At 45.6% G+C, this 22222-nt stretch overlaps 1 protein-coding gene across 4 annotated transcripts in view; it reads left to right on the forward strand.

Annotated features, from left to right (window-relative positions):
• Nucleotides 1-22222, forward strand: part of BICDL1 (BICD family like cargo adaptor 1) — a 109025-nt gene that overhangs the window by 69031 nt on the left and 17772 nt on the right. For all 4 annotated transcript variants that reach the window (XR_016227242.1, XM_008272310.5, XM_002719796.6 and 1 more), the window contains exons 3-4: nt 13393-13509; nt 16923-17069. Coding sequence is in view for 3 of the 4 variants with exons in the window: in XM_008272310.5 (XP_008270532.3) it covers nt 13393-13509; nt 16923-17069 (264 nt within the window). In the remaining variant the exon portion in view is untranslated. The remainder of the gene's footprint in view (nt 1-13392; nt 13510-16922; nt 17070-22222) is intronic.

A 22222-nucleotide genomic window follows, 5' to 3' on the forward strand; every position in this document is an offset into this window, starting at 1 on the left:
AGGGGCACTCTGGGGTTTAGCTTAATCTTACTTCTGTTTTCCACAGTCTTAGCTTGACTATTGTGTAAAACAAACTTGAGAGGTTCAGATCTTATTTTATACAGTGAACATTTGAGTGCCTACTATGTACCGTGTGTACTTTATTAAGGAAACAAAGATAAATGAGAGGTGCAATTCGTGCCCGTAATCATCTAAGAAAACACAAAGGAGTGTTGATAATTGCTGCCATAGAGTATTACAGGACTGAAATCATAATTTTATCCTTGGAGATTATAAAGAACATAGAACTTAGCTCTGAATGGGTCTGTTCAGTTTAAGAATTTGTCAGGTGAAAATTTCAGAGAAAGATATCTCAAAAAGGAGCACACTGTGAGCGAGGTCATGAGGCAGGTTCAGGAACATGGCACTTTGGAGAAAAAGGCATCATTTCGTTAGCAATTTTGTCTTGGAAAAGAAGAAACTGACCATCAGTTTGGAAAGCAATTTTTCCCTAATCTTTCTCCAACTCCAAAAAAAGAATATTTTAATTTCCTAAACTTTTTAAGTCTAGATAAGTCACATGGTGATCCATATGGCCAAAAGAAAAAAATGCATTAAAATATTAGAGTTGTCCTTTTTTTAAATTAGCATTAGACATAATAGAATCCTGAGTGTGTCCCTGTGATATCACTTGTCTTCCAGGAAAGGATTTCCAAGTATTTACCCCAGCCCCTTCTCATCACTGTTCTAAACTGAAGTTTGCTAAGTAGAATGTCATTCAGCTTCTCAACTCTGATCCAGCCCCCTGCTTGGGAAAAACAGCAGATGATGACCCACGTGCTGGGGCCCCCTGTCACCCACGTGGGAGACCTCTGACCATAAACCAGAGATGGAAGATCTCTTTCTCTCCCTCTAACTCTGCTTTCACAGAAACCTTTTGAAAAAGAAAAAAAAAAAAAGTCATACAAAGTGTGTATCTTCTCCCAGTTTTCCTGCTTATGAAGTTTCTCAGTTTCTTTTCAAAGCATTTCCATACAGTCTCCTTTTGAATGCATAAGCTTTTAACATTCCAGATTAGTCTGTGATACTCGGTATGAGGGTACTTCTCAAAGTTCATGGAAAAATGGAATTAAAAATATGAATTTATTTTGGTACAAAAGATTTTTTAAACCCATGCATGTTTTTATAATCCTGTTTCTCTATGTATTATGAAAAAAATTTGCATCAAGATCAACTCATATTTTTAATTCCATTTTCTATAGATGCTTTGAATTACCCTTGTATTGTCAACCCTAAACAGACAGGAAAGCCTGTTCCAAGGTGGACATGTTGCTGAGAATTGTGCATTGCCCCTGTTTAGCTTGGGTACATTTCTTTTTTTTTTTTTTTTTTTTTTTTCTTTTTTTTTTTTTTTAAGATTCATTTATTCGTTGGAAAGTCAGAGTTACACAGAGAGGAAAGGCAGAGAGGGAGAGAGAGAGGTCTTCACTCACCAATTGGCTGCAACGGCCCGAGCTGCACTGATCTGGAGCAAGGAGCCAGGAGTTTCTTCGGGTTCTCCCATGTGGGTGCAGGGGCCCAAGCACTTGGACCATCTTCTACTGCTTTCCCAGGCCATAGCAGAGAGCTGGATAGGAAGTGGAGCAGCGGGACTTGAACCGGCACCCAATTGGGATGCCAGCACTGCAGGCGGCCCCTTTACCCGCTACACCACAGCACCGGCCTGCTTGGGTACATTTCAGTTCACTTCTCCCTTACCCCAAAGGCCTTTCAGGCTTTCTCTACTACTACTACACTACTGTCTGTGGAAGGAGGAAAGCCCCTGAACTCCCTAAGCCTTGCCTTTGTGAAAGCTGTCCTCTCCTTCCTCCATCAATCTCTGTGCCAGATTTTCTTACACTGTTGAAGGCCTGCCCTCATTTACACTTAACTTTAGAGTTTTCCCTGCCAGTGACTTGAACATCACATCTTCAATCAGGATTGATATTTGCAAAAGATGATAGAGCTGTCTTAGAATAATGATGCAGAAAGTAATGATAGTGACAGCTAGCACACATAGTACTTACTATGCACTAGGCACTATTCTAAGCACTTTGTGTGTATTATTTCATTCACACAATCCTGTGAGGTAGGTACTACTTTATTCTCATTTTTTTCATTAGGAAACTAAGGCATCGAGTTGAGCAGTTTGAGGTCAAACAGTACAATGGGTGGTAGAGAAGAGACTTTGCTTTTTAGACCATGAGTTTGGAAGACAGTTTTCCCTTAAGAACTGTGTCTTACTCGTCTCTGTATCTACAGCTCAAAGCACATTAAGTGTTCGATCAATGCTAGAATTTGGAATTAGTGCAAAGTGGCAGGCTATCAAGTTAACTCAGAAGATTATGTCATTTTGGTTAAAAAAAATAGAGAATGAATCAAAAGTATTAATTATGAATACAGTGTATTGGGGGAAATCTGGGACCTTATATAAGCCCTCACAGAACATTTAAAATAAGGCCGGTGCCGCGGCTCAACAGGCTAATCCTCTGCCTAGCGGCACCGGCACACCGGGTTCTAGTCCCGGTCAGGGCGCTGGATTCTGTCCCGGTTGCCCCTCTTCCAGGCCAGCTCTCTGCTATGGCCCGGGAGTGCAGTGGAGGATGGCCCAAGTGCTTGGGCCCTGCACCCCATGGGAGACCAGGAGAAGCACCTGGCTCCTGCCTTCGGATCAGTGCGGTGCGCTGGCCGTGGCGGCCATTGGAGGGTGAACCAACGGCAAAGGAAGACCTTTCTCTCTGTCTGTCTCTCTCACTGTCCACTCTGCCTGTCAAAAAAATAAAAAAACATTTAAAATAAAACATGAAAATTATTATCTCTGACTTCTGAAATGTTTTACATTAACTAGCAGTAGGCTAAATAATGCTCCTTTTTCAGTAACAAAAGTGGGTTACCATTTGTCCTGTTTCTTTTTCAATTAAAGCTTGTACTGCTAAAGTTGCTGATCTTTGGTGCTGAGGGATTACATTTGTGATAATGATCAAAACAAGATTGTACTGTGCACTAATTTTAAATTCAGTAGGAATAAAACATAATTAGACTCAGCCCCTGTCTAATGGACAGGTATACTTTCTAAATGTCAGTGGCTGTGGCCAGGATTGTGGCATAAGGATGCAATGCCAGCATCGCATATGGGCGCTGGTTCAAGTCCCAGCTCGCTGCTAAGGTGCCTGTGAAAGCAGCAGAGGATAGCCAAAGTGCTTGGACTCCTGCACCCCAGGTGGGAGACCTAAATGAAGGCTCCTGACTTCCGTCTGGCTCTGTCCTAGTTGTTGCAACCATTTGGAGAACAAACCAGCAGATTGATGGTCTCTCTGATGCTCTCCTAATAAAAATAAATCTCTCCTAAATAAAATAAAGCTTAAAAAAAACTTTTAAAATAAAAATAGTGGCTTGCAATACATGACTCCTATGAGCAGGACTGTCAATGCACTGACTTTATCAGGCATTCCCTTGTAAGAATAGTAAACCTGAGAGAGAGAGACTTTCCTCATTCCAAGAAGATGAGTTTTCGTCATCCCTGAAAACCATCCAATATGCGGCTGTTTGTTTTTGACTAATGGAAACTGCAATGGAAATCGAGAGCTACCCAGCAGTGTTCTTGGGCAGGACTCTCGTTTTCCTTAGTCCTGACAGGCATGACTTTTCTTGACCCCTGCCTCAGTTTGATCATCTATGAAATCAAGCATCTGAACCAGGTGGTCATCAAGGTTCCAACTCTCAAACTGCCTGTTTTCCTTTGGGCCAATGCCTGTATTCTGTTCAGAGTTTTCACTTTATCATAAGCAATAATACTAGCTATAATGTATTGGATATGTAATTGCCACTGAACATTTTTTGTATATTAAGACATTTTAAGGCTGGCACAACTTAAAAGGTGGAGCTTTTTAATCACCATCCTTTAGGTGAGGAAACTGGGGTAGAAAGTAGTAAATGATTGTCCTGGACTCCGCTCTGCTCTTAAGACAGCTCCTGTTGTCACCTTGCGTTACCTCTGTGCTTCTCATCCCACCTGCCACAGTATATGGATATTTATTCTGTGCTTCATTTAGGGATGGACACTTTTTCTTTAATCTCCCACTGAACATGAAACTTTATACATTTTCAAAATTGAAAAGTTTTTTTTTCCAAAAAACAAATGATGCCCCCCCCCCATATCTCTAGGCCTACACGTTCTGAAATTTGTTGTGCTGTTCCATCACTCTCCCCAGCCTCATCACTAGTGACATCCCAGATCTTCATTGGGTATTACCAACACAATTTTTTTCACCTTTCTTCCTAGGTTGATGATTTCTTAGGAATTTACCTATTTTCAAAAAGTGAGAATCACTTTATTTTTCTTGATTATTACAGTGGTACATCCTCCAGTCAAAAGCAAACTAAATGATTCATCAATCTGATGGAAAGATGTTGCTTCAAAAGGGAGACAATACATACTTCTGTAGCATATTCAAGTATTACAAAAAATTAAGTTTTCCACTGTAAAAATTAGTAGGTATCTCATCCCCCAGGGATAATCACTGATTACATTTTGATAACCAGCCTTCCAGGCATTCTCTGCACATATACATGTAAATAAGCATATACATAGGATTTTGAGTAAATGACATCAAATATGCCATTTATTTACTGTACATTGTTGAAGTCTTTCCATATTAATGTAGGTAGATGTGCACAGTATTCTGTTGCCCTGAAATACTCTAATGCTGTAATCCAGTCTACTACCAGTAAGCACTTAGATTTGCTTCCAGTTTTTTACTATTAGAAAAAATGCAGCATTGAGCATCCTTGTACATAAATCTTAGGCACCATGTGAGTGTCATCTTAACCAGAGTAGTATTAGTAGCAGTACAGCAGATGTCTGGAACCAGAACCATTATCATATAGCAGCATAAATGTACACGGAGTCATTAGCTCAGCATGGATGAAATGTGCAAATGTCAACCTACACAGGCCTCAGTTTTGGGGTTGTTCAGGAAACAGATGCTTATTAAACACTAAAAATAAAAAGCTTGAGCTTCACTTTGTTAAAATCTCAAATTTTTCACTTGAACAAGCCATTAGATTTTTGTCTGTTTGGCTCAATAATAAAATAGTGCTTTACGAGGTCTCATAAAATAAAAATAGAATTTGAAAGGGAACGTGACTTCCTAATAAGAGAATGCAAACCATTCTTTCTTTAAATATGAGGAGCAAGGAAGTGCCAATGTCCTGGATGCTGGGGCTCAAAGCCTAGCAGGAAAGAGATTAAAATAATTAGTAAAAGGAGCTTTAAACTAGTTGAAGCCCAAGATGAGCGGCCATGAGAAGGAAGTACTTCCCTTTAAGTGCAAACAGCCAGGGCACTACTTAGCTAAGGATCTTCATTTTCCCCACCGTCTTTAGCTGTTCTGTAAGCTGTGTTGCTGCCAAAGTCCAAGTCCTTGGTCCCTGTGATCTGCTTCCCCATCCTTCTCCTTCTCCCTGAATTGGAGTCTTGTTTATTTACTTAGCACTCGGTGACTAAGATGGTTCCTTTGGGTGTCAGTTTCCTTATCTGTAATGAGAGAGTTCAAATACCTGATTTTATTTATTGATTGCTTGATTTTTTTAAGTAAAGTCCAAATCTGACATTCTTGGAATCTAATGTCTTGGAACCAGATATGTCTTCACTGTTTTGTCCCCAGGACCTTGGGTAAATCCGTCTGTACGGTTAAGGCTTGATAAATGTTTACTGACATTTATTTTATGGGTTCTGTGTGTCTACTCTGGTTCTTTGGAGACCCTGTCTTGTTTTATTTTCATTCTGTAGGTATCTGTTGTACATTTAGACATAATGCTTTCATTTTCTCAAGGAGTGGGAAGATCCTTGTTAGTCCAGACATTTCCTGCGTGTCTGCTCTGGGCCAGTACAGTTCTAGCCACTGGGAACACAAAAACGAGTTAAATGCAATTACTCTCCTCAAAAAGCTTCCAGTGAGGTGATGGAGAAAGACTGTACACAGATAACTATGAGCTACAGTCTGTGCTTTTCTGAAAGTCCATGGCCAGGGTGCTCTGGGAGCTCAGGAGGGCACATGTGGAAAGCCTGGTCCACAGATGACTTCCTCGGGGAGGGGGTGCTGCAGGTAAGTCTTCATCCGGTGAAAACTGGGGAGAAGCCTACCCAGGGGGAAGGGGATAACAAGTTTGATAGGGGAAAGTCTTTTGTGCTTGTTGATAACAGGGAACTATTTAAGATTTCAGTAAGAAAATATCTTCGGCCGGCACCGTGGCTCACTAGGCTAATCCTCCGCCTTGCAGCGCTGGCACATGGGGTTCTAGTCCCGGTCGGGGCGCCAGATTCTGTCCCGGTTGCCCCTCTTCCAGGCCAGCTCTCTGCTGTGGCCAGGGAGTGCAGTGGAGGATGGCCCAAGTGCTTGGGCCCTGCACCCCATGGGAGACCAGGAGAAGTACCTGGCTCCTGCCATTGGATCAGTGCGGTGCGCCGGCCGCAGCGTGCCGACCACGGAGGTCATTGGAGGGTGAACCAACGGCAAAGGAAGACCTTTCTCTCTGTCTCTCTCTCTCACTGTCCACTCTGCCTTTCAAAAAAAAAAAAAAGAAATAAAAGATCTTCTCACATTGACATTTTATGGTGTCTCTTTCTTTTAAAGAGATCTGCTGTGGCCAGCACTGTGGCATGGAAGGTTGGGCCACCTGCAGTGCCAGCATCCCATGTGGGCACCAGTTCAAGTCCCTGCTGATCCACCTAATGCACCTGTAAGGGGGGCAGTGAGGACTACCTAAGTGCTTGAACCCCTGTGCCCACATGGGAAACCCAGAGGCTCCTGGCTTTGGCTTGGCCCAGCCATTGTGGCCATTTGGGGAGTGGACCGGCAGATGGAGGATTCATTCTCTCTCTTTTTCCTTCTATCTTCTAAAAATCATCTCTCAGTCCTTGATGTTCTGCAGTTTCTTTATGATGTGTCTAGATGTGATAAAAAATGTGAAATGCTTAGAATAGTGTAAGGGACTTAATAGATGCTCAATGTGAAACATTGATGTGATTGTCATCATCTTTCTCCTCTTTGTCATCTTCCTCCTCTTTGTCATTCTCACTCCCACCCCAAGGTACCCAGTGTCCATCATTCCCTGTCAGAAGACAGATAAAGGAGGTTTTCTCCTAAAGTGTAACTCAGTTATTTAGGCAAAGTATTAAAATGATAGTTCTTTCCTGTGATCATTTTTAACTTAATTGGTTCATTTTTTCCTTTTTGAAAGTAAGTTAAATCCAGTCTCATATGTAACTAATAGTTTCCTTTCCTCCATTTTTTTTTAAGATTTCTTTTATTTATTTGAAAGGCAGAGTTACAGAGAAGCAGAGAGAGAGAGGTCTCCCATCCGCAGGTTCACTCCCCAAATGGCCACAACGGCCAGAACTGAGCCAATCCAAAGCCAGGAGCCTGGAGATTCTTCTGGGTCTCCCACATGGGTGTAAGGGCCCAAGGACTTGGGCCATCTTCTGCTGTTTTTCCAGGCCATAGCATAGAGCTGGCTCGGAAGAGAAATAGCTGGGACTCAAACCAGCGCCTGTATGGGATGCCAGCACTGCAGGCAGTGGCTTTACCTGCTACGCCATAGTGCTGGCCCCTCCTTTCCACCATTTAAGAAGAAAGCCAATAGTTGAGTTCTGCTCTGGCCACTTTAAACAGATTATATTTAAATATTCCGATTTGGGGAGTGTTCACGTGTTACTGATCATGTTGTGAGTCTGTAATCATGAAACAGCTGTGCTCAGTGGGGAGGAAGAAACCTGTCTTCGACAGTACCCAGGCCGCATCGAGCATGTCAGGGAGAAGGGACACGCTGGCAGTTTGTTTTGCCAATTTGAGAATTCATTAAATAATAAAAACCCAAGAAATCAGATTTTTTTTTTTTTTTTTTTTTTTTTTTTTGGACAGGCAGAGTGGACAGTGAGAGAGAGAGACAGAGAGAAAGGTCTTCCTTTTGCCGTTGGTTCACCCTCCAATGGCCGCCGCGGCCAGTGCACTGCAGCCGGCGCACCGCACTGATCCAATGGCAGGAACCAGGTACTTCTCCTGGTCTCCCATGGAGTGCAGGGCCCAAGTACTTGGGCCATCCTCCACTGCACTCCCTGGCCACAGCAGAGAGCTGGCCTGGAAGAGGAGCAACTGGGACAGAATCCGGCGCCCCGACCGGGACTAGAACCCAGTGTGCCGGTGCCACAAGGTGGAAGATTAGCCTAGTGAGCCGCAGCACCGGCCAGATATTTTTTAAATATTTATTTATTTATTTATTTGAAAGAGTGTGAGAGGGAGAGACAGATCTTCTATCTTCTGGTTCACTCCCCAAATGGCTACAACAACCTGGCGGCCTTGGCCAGACAGAAGCCAGGAGCCAGGAACTCCATCCCAATCTTCCACACAGGTGGCAGGGACCCAAAGACTTGTACCATCTGCTGCCTTCTTAGATACGTTAGCAGGAAGAAGCAGCCAGGATCTAACTGGCGCTTTGATATGGGATGCCAGCATTTCAAGCAGTGGCCTAATCCACTGCTTGAAATCCAATGCCAGCGCAAGCACTCAGATTTTTTTTTTTTTTTTTTTTTTTTTGACAGGAAGAGTTAGAGAGAAAGGTCTTCCTTCCATTGGTTCACCCCCCTAATGACCGCTACAGCCGGTGCTGGGCCAATCCGAAGCCAGGAGCCAAGTGCTTCCTCCTGGTCTCCCATGTGGGTGCAGGGCCCAAGCACTCGGGCCATCCTCCACTGTCCTCCTGGGCCACAGCAGAGAGCTGGACTGGAAGAGGAGCAACCGGGACTAGTACCCAGAGGTTTTTTGCGACAGCTGTTATTGCTGCTTAATCAGGCGCAGGAGCCAAAACTCATTTTAAGAAATAAACTGTAAGACCCATGCCTGTCATTTTCTACTGGAAGAATGAATCATCAGGGGCTAGTGCTATGGTGTAATAGGTTAAGTCTCCAGCTGTGGCACCAGTATCCCATATGGGTGCCGGTGCTTGGACCCCTGCACCCAAGTGGGAGACCTGGAAAAAGCTCTTGGCTTCAAATTGGCCCTACTTTGGCATTGCAGCCATTTGGGGAGTGAACCAGCCAATGGAAGACACCTCTCTCTCTGTCTCTCTCTCTCTGTCTCTCTCTCTGTCTCTCTCTCCCTCCCTCCCTCCCTCCCTCCTTCCCTCCCTCCTTCCCTCCCTCCCTCCTTCCCTCCCTCCTTCTGTAGCTCTGCCTCTCAAGTAAACAATTAAATCTTAAAAAAATCTTAAAAATCTTAAAAAATCTTAAAAATCTTAAAAAAAAATCTTAAAAAATCTTAAAAAAAAATTACGGTGGCTCCTGGCTTCGGCCTGGCCTGGCTCCGGTTGTTGTGGACATTTGGGGAGTGAACCAGCAAATAGAGGATTTGTTTCTCCTCATCTCTTTATCTTTCAAATAAATAAATAAATCTTTTTAAAAAGAAATACCCATCTGGGACCAGTGCTGTGGCATAGTGAGTAAAGCCACAGCATGTAGTGCCAGCATCCTGTATGGGTGCCAGTTGGAGTCCCGCTGCTCCACTTCCTATCCAGCTCTCCACTGTGGCCTAGGAAAGCAGTAGAAGATGCCTAAGCCCTTGGGCCCCAAACCTGTGTGGGAGACCTGGAAAAAGCTCCTGGCTCCTGGCTTTGAATCGGTGCAGCTCTGGCCGTGTGGCCAATTGGGGAGTGAACCAGCAGGTGGAAGACCTCTCTCTCTACCTTGCCTTCTCTCTGTGTAACTCTTTCAAATAAATAAATAAATATTTTTTAAAGAATACCCATCTATGTTAATAGATAAAGGAGAGGGGCCAGCGCTGTGGCACAGCGGTTTAACACCTTGGCCTGAAGAGCCGGTATCCCATACAGGCATTGGTTCTAGTCCGAGCTGCTCTTCTTCCAATCCAGCTCTCTGCTATGGCCTGGGAAAGCAGTAGAAGATGGCCCAAGTCCTTGGGCCCCTGCACCCATGTGGGAAGACTTGGAGGAAGCTCATGATTCCTGGCTTCAGATTGGTGCAGCTCTGGCCATTGCAGCCATCTGGGGAGTGAACCATTGGATGGAAGACCTCTCTCTCTACCTCTCTTCTCTCTGTGTAACTCTGACTTTCAAATAAATAAATAAATCTTTAAAAAAATAGATAAAGGAAAAATATAATTTCGGAAAGTGAGACTCAGGTTAAGTGACTCATGTAACTTGCACACACGTGTACAGATGGACAGAAACTGTGCCCCTGCCCATTTGACCTTAATTTTTTCCTTCAAGTGATGCCATCCCTCCTCTCAGGAGCAAACTTCAGGGAAACTGCAGTTAGCCTGGCCTGAGGAGCTCAGATAAGCTTGAGATTCATGGTGGAGCCAGGGCTGCCTTTGTGCTTCCTGCTACTTTGATTTAAAAAAAAAAAAAATCATTTAGAACATTAGAGTTATATACAAACTTAAGATAATGTGCAGAAATACTGAAAATTCATTTTGTTAGTCAAATCTAAATTTATCTGAGCCATATTTAGCCTCTGAAAAAGAACATAATTTGCTTTGAAAGGTGCACTAGCTCCCAGCAAATGGTAGATTTGTAACTTCGACTGGTCTGAGTATCCCTTTCATCACCATTGTAGCCAAATGATTGGCATCCTGTCTGAAAGGTGTCCCAGGTGCTGCAACCCAAGACCATAGCAGTGACACTCCCTGTCAGCTTTCACCTCCTTCTCCGCAAAGCAAGACCAGTGCACTATTTCTGCTTCTTAGGCTATGAGGGATTCACATGAGAAATACAGGTTAGACACCTTTTGGAAACAGTGCATCCCTGGGCACATTTGAGGAGTCAAACATTTTAGCTTAATGACTAAGATCTCTGGCCCCAGAGTCAAACTTCTGGGTAGGGAGAGACAGGCTTCTGTTTATAAGAAGAGCGCCTTGAGAGGACACTACAACAGGAGCACTTCTAATGCCAGCTGGGCTAGAGTTGTAGTCCTCAGTGCATCTCTGTGGCTTTGTGGTCTTATGATTAGTGTCAAGACAGTGATGCTAGGAATAAGATCAGCTACCTGAATTACCTGGTGCTTTGCAGATGTAAATGAAACCCCAATAGTAAACTGAATTCAGTACAGTCAGGGATACAGCATATAAGGGAACTCTCCCAATGGGCCCTACATTTCATTGGAGGAAAATCAAAGAGTCTTAAATGAAATTGCTTCACATTAAAAAAGAAGGAGGAGGTCTTGCTGAGTTATACTCATGTAAACTTTGGTCTCATAATAATCAGTAGAAATAGGAAAAAGAGTACAAAAACACAGTGTTTTAGTCCTCATGTGAGGATAAGAGAGCCCAAAGTTTACCATGCTGATTATCTCACTAAGATCTTGGGCAGGTTCCTTCAATTGCCTGAGTCTATGACCTCCTTAGTATATGCAGGGGTGAGGAGGGGGCAATAGTTCAGATGATACAGTGAAAGCATTTAGTGCAATTCTGGGTACGTAGTAAGAACTCAGTAAATGTTGCCAGTGATTTTTAGGTAAGGGTGACTGACAAATGTGTTTCTAAGTTACTGAGAAGTCTAAAACCTGTTCATGATATCAAATTAAATTTAGCATATAGAGGAAGAAGATGATTTTGTTTTGTGTTTTGTAATTGTCATTTTAAAAGCAGAAGTAGGGGCAGGCACTTGGTACAGCAGTTAAGATGCCACCTGCAGTATCTGCATCGCGTATTAGAATGCAGGGATTCAAGTGCAGACTCCACTCCTGATTACAGCTTTCTTATGCACATCCTAGGGGGCAGCAAATGATGAAGCTCAGGTACTTGGGTCCTTGCCACCCATGACCTGATCTGAGTTCTTCTTCTTCTTTTTTTTTTTTTTTTTTTTTTTTTTTTGACAGGCAGCATGGACAGAGAGAGAGACAGAGAGAAAGGTCTTCCTTTGCCGTTGGTTCACCCTCCAATGGCCGCCATGACCGGCACGCTGCAGCCAGTGCACCATGCTGATCCGAAGCTAGGAGCCAGGTGCTTCGCCTGGCCTCCCATGGGGTGCAGGGCCCAAGGACTTGGGCCATCCTCCACTGCACTCCTGGGCCACAGCAGAGAGCTGGCCTGGAAGAGGGGCAACCGGGACAGAATCCGGTGCCCCGACCGGGACTAGAACCCGGTGTGCCGGCGCCACAAGGCAGAGGATTAGCCTAGTGAGCGCCGGCCCTGAGTTCTTAACTTTTGGGTTCAGCTTGTCCCAGCCCCTTCTATTGCAACCATTTGGGAAGTGAAACAGTGAATGGAAATCTGTCTGTGTGTGTCTATCTCTCTGCCTTTCAAATAAAATTAAATAAGATAAAAATGGAACTAAGCGTATGTTAAGATTCTCACATGGCTCTGTAGTCCAGGGAGGCAACGTTTGTTGGATCTTTGGAAACATTTCCCTCCCAAAAATACAGACAGTTGATTATATAGTATTTGAAGATAAAAAGAACTACTGAACATGTAACTATTATTGAAAGCACCTCATTGAGCAGGCAGCCAACCATTTCAACATGATCACCATCTCACTGCCTCCAGAGGCCTTTGCTGGCCATTCTGGCACCCATGGCTTTCTCTCAAAAACCCATAAAGCGAACTGACCCCATTTGGCCTCAGAAAAGCACTTGGGCAGTTTCTTCTTCTGGAACTCTCCTCTCCACAAGGCAGCAAGCAGGGCTGTCCTCAGTGGGGTCTGGGTGAGGCCCTCAGGAGGAGGACCAGCATTCATGTGTTCCCAAGTGAGCCTGCATTCAGAGGACTCTGCTGTGGCACCAAATGGCATTTTGCTGTTGGCCATCATTCAGCAAGAGAGAATAAATACGTTGGGTTAGGGAATAAGCAGCTCAGCCAGCACACCACAGAGAATTAAAAGTTAAAGAAGATTTGAATTTTGCAAAATATTCAATAGCCATCATTGGGGATTTCGAGTAGTACCTATGTTGAGTGGAAATTAGAGGTGCGGACAGAGATAGTTTTCCTGAGCCCAGCTGAGGAAGTCGATGGCAGGAATAAAGTAACGTGTGAGACTGTAGTATATCCGTCTTTCCTTATGTAAAATGCTGGCTTCTGTCTACTTAGGTGTTTGCTGAGCTTCTGTTATGCAGTATAGTGATGATCACTGGTGTCTGAAGTTTACTACTATGCTCTGAGCATTGATGGTGTGTGTGTGGGGGGGGGGGTTGTCTGATTATGATGCCAAACACCAAATGGATGTAGGGTGAGAATATAGTACCCCACCCAGCACTCCATGTAGAGTGGGAAGTACAAAGAGATGCTAAAGAAATGAAGGCAGAAATCTCAACAGCTTTGCTTTGTACAACCTTTGAGTTAACTCTGAGGCTCTCCTCTGTTGCAGGCATCAGAAGTGGAGAAACAACTCTCCATGCAGGTCCACGCCCTCAGAGAGGACTTCCGGGAGAAAAACTCGTCAACCAACCAGCACATCATCCGGCTCGAGAGCCTTCAGGCCGAGGTGAGCCTCCCCTGGGTGGCAGTGCTTGGGGCTGGCGATGCTGTTCCCACAGCAGGCTCTGCACCAGCTCCTTTGGATAAGGAGCCCTCTGAACTGGAAAACAAAAACCTGTTCTATATAAAAGGAACCACAATCTCCATAGAGAGGCATTTCTGTGAGAAACTAGATGGGTAACACTTGATCCATGCTCCTCTGGGTAGCCTGTTGTCTGGAAGAATAAAGTTGCCCAGAGTTACTGCTGAGTGAGCTGGAAGCATGAGTGACCTACATTTTACTGACTGTGTTGATCCCTCCAGAAATATCTTACCAGTCCCAAAGAAAAACTGGGGAAGGGCATCCTCCCTTTCTCCATTCCACTTTGGTCCAGTTCACCTTGAAGTGAACTTAAAGTCCACCTTAACAGGGTGAACTATTATTCTCGTCTGTAAAATGAGAATAATAGAGGATTCTAGGTCATACAGCTTTTGTGAAGATTTGGTGGGTGAAAACAAGGATACTTCAGAAAGTTCACAGAAAATGGAATTAAAAGATCAGCTTATTTGGTGCAAAAAGTTGGAAATCTGTGCATAACTGTACATAGTTCGCATTCTCCAGTAACTTTTCGAAGACTCCTCAATGTATGCATTTTTTTAAAGATTTTAGTCAGAGTTACACACACGGCGGGGGGGGGGGGGGGTCTTCCATCCGCTGGTTCACTCCACCAATTGGCTGCAACAGCCAGAGCTGCACCGATCTGAAGCCAGGAGCCAGGAGCTTCCTCTGGGTCTCCCATGCAGACACAGGGGCCCAAGAACTTGGGCCATCTTCCACTGCCCTCCCAGGCCACAGCAGAGAGCTGAATCGTAACTGGAGCAGCCGGGTCTTGAACTGGCACCCATATGGGATGCTGGCGCTTCAGGCAAGAGTGTTAACCCTGTGCCACAGCGCCGACCCCATATGTATGCATTTTTAACTGTTTGTACCAAAACTGTTATCTTTTAGTTGTGTTTTCCAGAAACTTATTGAAGTACTTTCATACTTTCACACCTTGTCTGGTACCTAGAATGTAGGGATATTGTTGAAAGCGTATGAAAGATCAGAACATGCTGCCAGGTTCTGTGGTCCTGTGTTAGCCAGAGGGAAAAAGAAAGCACTTGGGGAACAATACTGTGAGAATCCATTTGTGGGAGGTGAAGAGAGGGTGCAGGTCACATCACCAGCCCAGGCAGGGGCTTCCTCCTACCCTTCCTCTTTGGGCCCCTTAGCCAAGTATGTGAGCAGCAGCCCGTTGTCTAAGCCAAGCTTTGAGGGACAGCATAAGGCCAGATTGAGCACTTCCACTGAGCTTCAGAAATCAGCCCTGATGGAGGCCAGAGAGACCCAGATGGCTGCTCTCCGCTTCGTAAATGAGCTGAGGATGTTTTTCCTAAAGTCTGTCAATATCTTCTCTTTCTCCTGCTTCCATCCCCTTCCTTCCTCCTCTCTCTGGGAATTCCTACTGGTACTGAGCAGCAGGTTCTTGAAGTAAGTAAGCTTGTTGCGGTGGGGTTTGGCATGCCTGTCTGTGACCATCTGTGTGCATGACCTGCCATCCAGCTGCGTCTGCCAGGCTCCGACTCCTTCCAGTTGCCTGTCTTCCTCTTCTCCCCACCTGTTCACTTTTTTAGACCCTTGTAAACAGGATCATTTCCAGGAATGCTTACTGCCAGATTTGGTCACAAGTCTCTGGGTGTGTAGGGTTGGTTGAGGGAGTTGGCAGCCTCATGCCAGTTCCTTGCGTCATCTGTTAACATGTCTACTTTTGAAAGCTAAACTATGAAACTGTTTATTCCAAATAAGTTACTTCATGTAGCTCTGAACTTCTAAAGTTTTTTAAGGGTCAGTTGTATATCATAATTATATTAGCTCATTACTTCACTAAGTGAAACTTGGGAATCAAAGATGATCCATGGGAAGGAAAATTTAAAGGTCAGAAGGTGTTTAAATGAAAATCAATTAGAGTAAGAGTTCGCATCACATGGGTAACCTTAACTTTGCCTCAGTGTGGGGAATAGTGGCCCCATTCACAAAAGGGGCTTGCTCCTTCTGGTCCTTTACCCAGGGTGCCTGCTTGACAGACAGTATTCCTTTGTTTGGTCAGATACCTGATCTCTCTGGACAAAGGGCACATTCCTCGTTTCTCCAGAAAGGCATCCTATCTGATTGATTTGTGGCCAGGGAAGATGTATGCCCTTTGAACAGAATTTGCATGCAGAGGGTGAGAGCAACTGAAAAGTAGAGGGGAAGGTCTATCTCAGAGGACCTGGAACAAGTTAGACTTGCATTGCAGAATCTTCCCCGGAAAGGCTCCGAAGTTAGCCCCGAGCTCAGCCCAGGTAGGACCTCTGGGAATGGAATTGTTACGCAGGCTATACCAGAGCACCTGTGGGACATGTCAGTCCTGACAGAGTATTTACAAGCACGAGGCTGGCTGAGCACTCAGTCAGGGGGCAACTGATGAGTAAGAGGAACCAGGGGGGCCACAAGACCCCAGAAGTTCCTGCAAAGCTGGTACCAAGAAGGAAGACTCTGAAAGGCTTTCTGGAGCCCCTGTGCAGGGCGGTGTCCCCTGGTGAAGCATCGCTGGCCTGGGGGGCAGTGGTGCACTTCTGTCCCTGCAGGAGACTTGGCACCTCTTTCCTCTCTGACACTGAGTAGACAGAGCTTTCCAGAAGAGGATTTATGCATCTTGACACTGACCAGTACCCATCAGACAAGCACATCAGCCAGTCTCACGAAAGGAGAGTTTGCTTCCCTTCCTGAACTACTTGCTCGGTACAAGTCAGTTGTCTCTTCTGTAGTGTCCTGCCCTTCGCAGGACATGGCCTGGTGCAGGCACTGCTTTGCCCTCTGTCCCTCCTAGCTCCTCCATGGACTCAGAGCTCCAGGACTGAGCTGTGCCCTCCAGTGCCAGAAGGGCAAGCAGTGGGGAAAGGGCTGAGAGCAGTCCTAGGGTGTGGGATGCAGCAGCCTTGAGCATTTTGTGGGCATTTGTTGAGCATGTGACTTGAGAAGGAAGAGTAATGCAGCAGTTTAGATTCCACTTCCCTGCAAATTGTGGGGTTGGGGTGAAGTTGAGGGCAGGCAAGGTGAGGCCTCCTCTGTGTTATCTCTGGAATTTCCAGAGCACCAGCCTTCCCTCCCTCTGCCTGGCATCCCACATTCCAGCTTCCCCAAGCTTGACTCCCACCCTTCCCAAACAGCTTTCCAGAGAGGAGGGGTTAGCTCTCCAGCCGAGGATTTCATATTTGTTCTCTCAGAGACAGGGGCACCGAGTCTCTGGGCAGAACACTTTGAGACATGTGCCTTCGTGTTTGGGGGCTCCTCCCTCCTTCCTGCTCATCAGTCAGCCCAAGTGTAACTCCACACCCTGCTGTGGCTCTCCACCCTTGCAGATCAAGATGCTGTCAGATCGGAAACGGGAGCTGGAGCATCGTCTCAGTGCCACCTTAGAGGAGAATGACCTGCTGCAAGGAACCGTGGAGGAGCTGCAGGACCGGGTGCTGATCCTGGAGAGGCAGGGCCATGACAAAGACCTACAGGTACTGGGGCAGAGCAACTCTCCAGCAGGACTAGCCCAGATTAAAGGAGATTTAGCTGTTTCACCAAAAAGAAAAGGCTGATGGGCCAGAACTACCACGGGGGTTGATAGTGAGTGACCCTGCGGTCTCACGGTGGCCTGTTGTCATCCCCTCAGGTACTTACTAACTCAGCCATTCTGGCTGTGCTCAGACTGAATGCATCATCAGCCAGGTCATCCCTGCACTGTGTTCTGAGTCACTGCTCCTGGAGCAGTATCACCAAGTCCTTTCTGGGCTATTAACATGGCAGGAACACTGAACTCCAGGAGTGTCATTCCAGCACTTGTGACATCTGTTCATCTGCTAGGAGAGTTCCAGGGAACCTTTGGTTCTCTGTCCTCAGCTCCCAGCTCTCTCTGCTGCTACTTTCCTGGGCTGGTGGGTTTAGTTGATTGGCATGGAGCTGAAAGCAAGGTGCTGCCTGCTAAACACAGCAAGACTTAGATCCTGCTTCTGTCCGTGACCAACCCTGTATGAGCCTCGTTAGTCTCTTTTTTCTCTCCTGAAGGAGTTTGCCATATTTGTCCTTATTTTGGGGACTGCCTCAGCTGAATGTCCAGGTTCACATTTGACAAGAAACGTTCCCCAAAATAGAGATAACCCCTCTAAGCCCCCTAGAAATGGCTGTGGCATCTGTTACCCAGGCACTGGGCTGGGCTGGCCTGGCAGTTCTGGAGACAGACGCCAGGGATGCATTGCTCCCCTTTGGGCACTCTCTGCACATGCCAGAGTACCAGTACCCTCTGGGTGGAGGTGGTCACAGTCAGCCAGGTGCACCTGAGCACCATGCAGGTCCCTGCCCGAAGATGAAGCCACAGAAAGCCCCACTGAGCTCATGGGAGGGCTGTGAGATGAGGAAACAGCGAGGCTAAGACTACTTGTCACTGATACCATACCATTAGCTAAGGTGCCACCTAAGTGGTGCACCTGTTTAAGGAATAATTAGCAGCTTTTCTAATTTTGAGCACATAGTGGGACTTCAGTAAATGTTGACTAAAATATGGTGCTGGCTAAAGCCTCCCAGCAGTTTTCAAAATGGAAAGGAGTTTGCTTGTTGTATTGACAATAGCAGTGGACACTCACATGCTTCTCAATGGGGGACAGAGTGCTTCCACCCACATCATAAAGCAGAGGCTTAGAAAAAGTGAGTCCTTTATCCAAAGCCAGGTAGTAAGTCTTCAGTAGAATGAGACCACAGCCCTCCCACGCATTTGCCTGTTGCTCAGTGAAGATTCTGTGCATGTCCCTTGACCTTGAAAGTCAGTGTTGGAATAGCAGTTACTTCCTCCATCAAGCTCACTCCTGGACAGGAGAAGGAAAAGAAGTCCAGAAAATAGAGAAATGGCTCCTGCCTAAAAGAAGCTTTAGTCTAGCAGGAACTCAAAGATGGAAAGTCCATATTTCAGATCAGGAGTTGACCTGGGAATGAGGGGAGAGATCTGAGATGTGTGAACCATCATCAGGTAATCAGGAGCACAGTTGTCTGTGTCGGTAGCAATGAGAACTTCAGGTCCTGCTACATGCACGTCCTCACCATCACTGTCTGTCCTCTGTCTTCCAGTCAGACTCCTTCAGGAGTACAAGTTATCCCTCACCCAAGGCCCTGCAGCAAAGCAGGCAGTTCCCACCTTGCTCGGGAAAATCCGCACTTGCTGCCTGAATTCTTGTCTTTCCTGTTTGTAACTCTCTTCCTGCTGATCATGTGAAAGTCTCTTTAAGTGGCCACTAATTACCAGTGTCCTCCATGAAGCCCCTTCTGTTGCTGTAAGTGACCTGAACTGACACAAAAGTTAAACCTCAGCCTGCTGAGGTGGCAGCTGCATGGTCCTAACTCTGACCTGTAAAGCATAGAGCTAGTGGCCTTGGAATGTGTTTAATCCCATGATCTGAAACCCTCAGACAAGTCTGAGAAAGCTGAGCAGGCAGAAAGTCTGCCCCCACTGGAGAAACCCCTTTTCATGTTTCACCAAGTAATTGGAGTCCTGCTGTCAAAATCAGATTTCTGGACCTCTGATCATATCCAACTTGGATTTTTTTTTTCAAACGTGAGATAGGAATAAAAATTGCTTATTGAGCACACAGTATATATCAAACATTTTGCTAAACTCTTAATACCCGGTAAAAGAAATTGGTTTTTACCCTCGAAGGACCACTTAACTGTCCTGTTTCATATGTAGTTGGGCACCTTTCAGGTGTGTGCAGAACCCAACCCCACTCACTGTGGGCAGCCTAGAAAGCAAGTGGGCTGGAGTCTAGAACTTGCCATGATGCTGATCATTATAGGCGAATCACTTAACGTCCCTCTGACCCAGCGATGAGAGTGCCCACCTGTGCTCACAAGAGTGCTGTGAGCTGAAACTCACTGTGCTGTACAAACACAAAACATTTGTCGTCATCCTGTTCATTATACTTTGTGCCATCTGTGTCACATGAAAGATACATTTCTTATTTTTGAAAGTTCTTAGATTTAATAGACTAATCCCAGGCCTGTTTTAGTTTTTCTGCGTGTGTCTGTCCAGCTGATGAATCCATTACTAACCAGAGTGTGCAGATCTCTCCTGGTCTTTTGTTCTTCTGCTGTTACAATCTATTAAGCACCTTTGAGTGTGAATGAGTAATTGAACTAATTTTGTCCAGTGCATAAGAACATGTACTTGTCTGTGCTGAGCTTCCCCTGCTGAGATGTATGTGAAGTTGTCTAGAAAATAATTGTAAAGCATTTTGCCAATTTAATATGCCATTTGTAATTGTGCCAGATGACTCCTAGGAATGTCTTTTTTGTTTTTCATAACCCTGATTTTTTTTTCTTTCTGGGTTTCCTCAAAACTGGGGCTGGAGGAGTTCCCACTGGACTGGCAGGCAGTGCTGATCCACAGGAAGCACACAGAGTAGGCTTGCCAGTTACTTGCTCATTCTCTGAGCAGCCAGCTTCCAGACTCTTTCTAGTTAGGGCTCATCTAGACACTGATGCCATTAGCCAGCCATTTCCTGGCTGTGACAAGTGAAGGGGAGACTCCCAGGGCACCTGAAGGATTGGCTAAAGGCTCTGCAAGACAGCTTGCTCTGCATGAGAACTGAATCCCTGAGCTGCTGCCAGCCACCCTACAGAGACCATCTCTGCAGGAGCTCCAGGCCAGGTTTGGAAAAGACCAGTGCAGTGTCAACTCTTTCTAGTAGAACAGAGGTAACTCCAGAAATGCTACTTATGAAAGGATGAATTAGTTAAATCCCAGGAAGTTCTCCCCTACCCCCCACCCCCAAAATCTTTTAAGTGAAGAGTATAGCCTACCAATATGAAGAGTAGGAAAGATGGCTTCTGTGCAGGTGTAGCATGTGGCCTTGTGCCTGGCAGCTGACACACTGATGATGGTTCTGCAGTTAGGGTTCACTCTGTTAAAAGTAAATTGGTGGGGGCTGGCGCTGTGGCACAACAGCTTAAAGCCCCAGCCTGCAGCACCAGCATCCTGTTTGGACACTAGTTGGAGTCCTGGCTACTCTACTTCTGATCCAGTTCCCTGCTAATGTAATCATCAGCTGTTTTCAGTCTCCAGAAAGGACCAAAATGGATCAAGCAGTTTAATGTTGAAGATGAAAGATTTAGGTTAGACAGGGGGAAAAAATGTGTGCATTTCTATGAGAGAACTGAGGAACTGGCACTGTAGTAGGTTAAGCCACCACCTGCAGTGCTGGCATCTCATATGGGCCCCTGTGTAGTTCCAGCTGTTCCACTTCTGATCAAGCTCCCTGCTAATGTGCCTGGGAAAGCAGCAGAAGATGGCCCAAGTGCTTGGGCCCCTGCACCCACATGGGAGACCCAGGTGAAGCTCCTGGCTTCAGCCTGGCCCAGCTAGCCATTGTGGCCATCTAGGAAGTGAACTAGAAAATTAGAAGATCTGTCTCTCCCTGTCTCTGCTGCTTTCCTGGGCATATTAGCAGGGAACTGGATTGGAAGTGGAGCAGCTGAGACTAGAACTGGCACCCGTATGAGATGCTGGCATTTCTGGCTGCAGCTTTACCCACTGCGCCACAGCACCAGCCCCCTTCAGAGACCTTTTAAGACAGTCTTACATCTCTTCTGTCTGGGTTGAGGATGGTGTGTGGGAAGAAGAAAGGAATGGAAGGCACCCTGGACTAGAAGTCATGAGTCCACTTGTGCTTCATGGTGGTGTTGGGAAAGTCATTGTTCACCAGTGGCTCAGCCACCTCTTGTGGGAAGTGAGGGTGATGGCCTCTCCCAGCCTCAGCCTTCTCTGTGAACAGTTAGCATGATACAGAAAGTGGGGGGAAACTGCTTTTTCCATGTTACTCCAAATCCTACCTTCAGCTCCTGTCCAAGCACTCCTGTTATTTCTAATCTTTTTCATGAAAATATAATGTACATATAGTGAAGTGTAGAGACCTTATGTGGGCAGTCCAAAGAATTTTCATAAATATATACAACTGCATAACTGTCACCCAGAACCAGATGTGAGACATTATCAGCACCCCACAAGCAAGCCCTGGCGCTTCCTCAAGGGCAAACGGGTGCTCTAACTTTTGTCTCTTGTGTCTCAATGAAGTTCAGGAACTTTTTGTAAATAGAATTATATATGATACACTTCTTTTGTCAGGTTTTTGTGCAATCATTGTGTCTGTGAGATTCATCCCTGTTGTAGCAGTAGTAACAGTATATTTTTTTCATTGAGAGGTAATATTCCAACATGGGAATACACTACAATAAATTTCAAGAAATTATTCATTTGAGAGACAGCAAGCTCCCATCCACTAGTTTATTCCCCAAGTGTGCACAATAGCCAGAGCTGGGCCAGGCCGTCTCCCATGTGCATGGCAGGAAGCCAACCACTTGAGCCATCACTACAGCCTCCCAGGAAACTGGAAATGTGAATAGAGCAGGGACTTGAACCCAGGCACTCCAATATGGGATGCTGGTGTCAGACAACTGACATCTGTTTGTTTTTTTTTTTTTTTAAGATTTATTTATTTATTTGAAAGGCAGCGTTACAAATAGGCAGAGGCATAGAGAGAGGTCTTCCATCTGCCAGTTCCCAAATGGCTACAATGGCCGGAACTGGGCCGATTCAAAGCCAGGAACCAGGCAGGAGCTTCTTTTGGGT

The sequence above is a fragment of the Oryctolagus cuniculus genome, chromosome 21, assembly GCF_051225735.1.
Source record: "Oryctolagus cuniculus isolate XC-2025 breed Fujian yellow rabbit chromosome 21, ASM5122573v1, whole genome shotgun sequence".
In the NCBI taxonomy this organism is placed as follows: Eukaryota; Metazoa; Chordata; class Mammalia; order Lagomorpha; family Leporidae; genus Oryctolagus; species Oryctolagus cuniculus.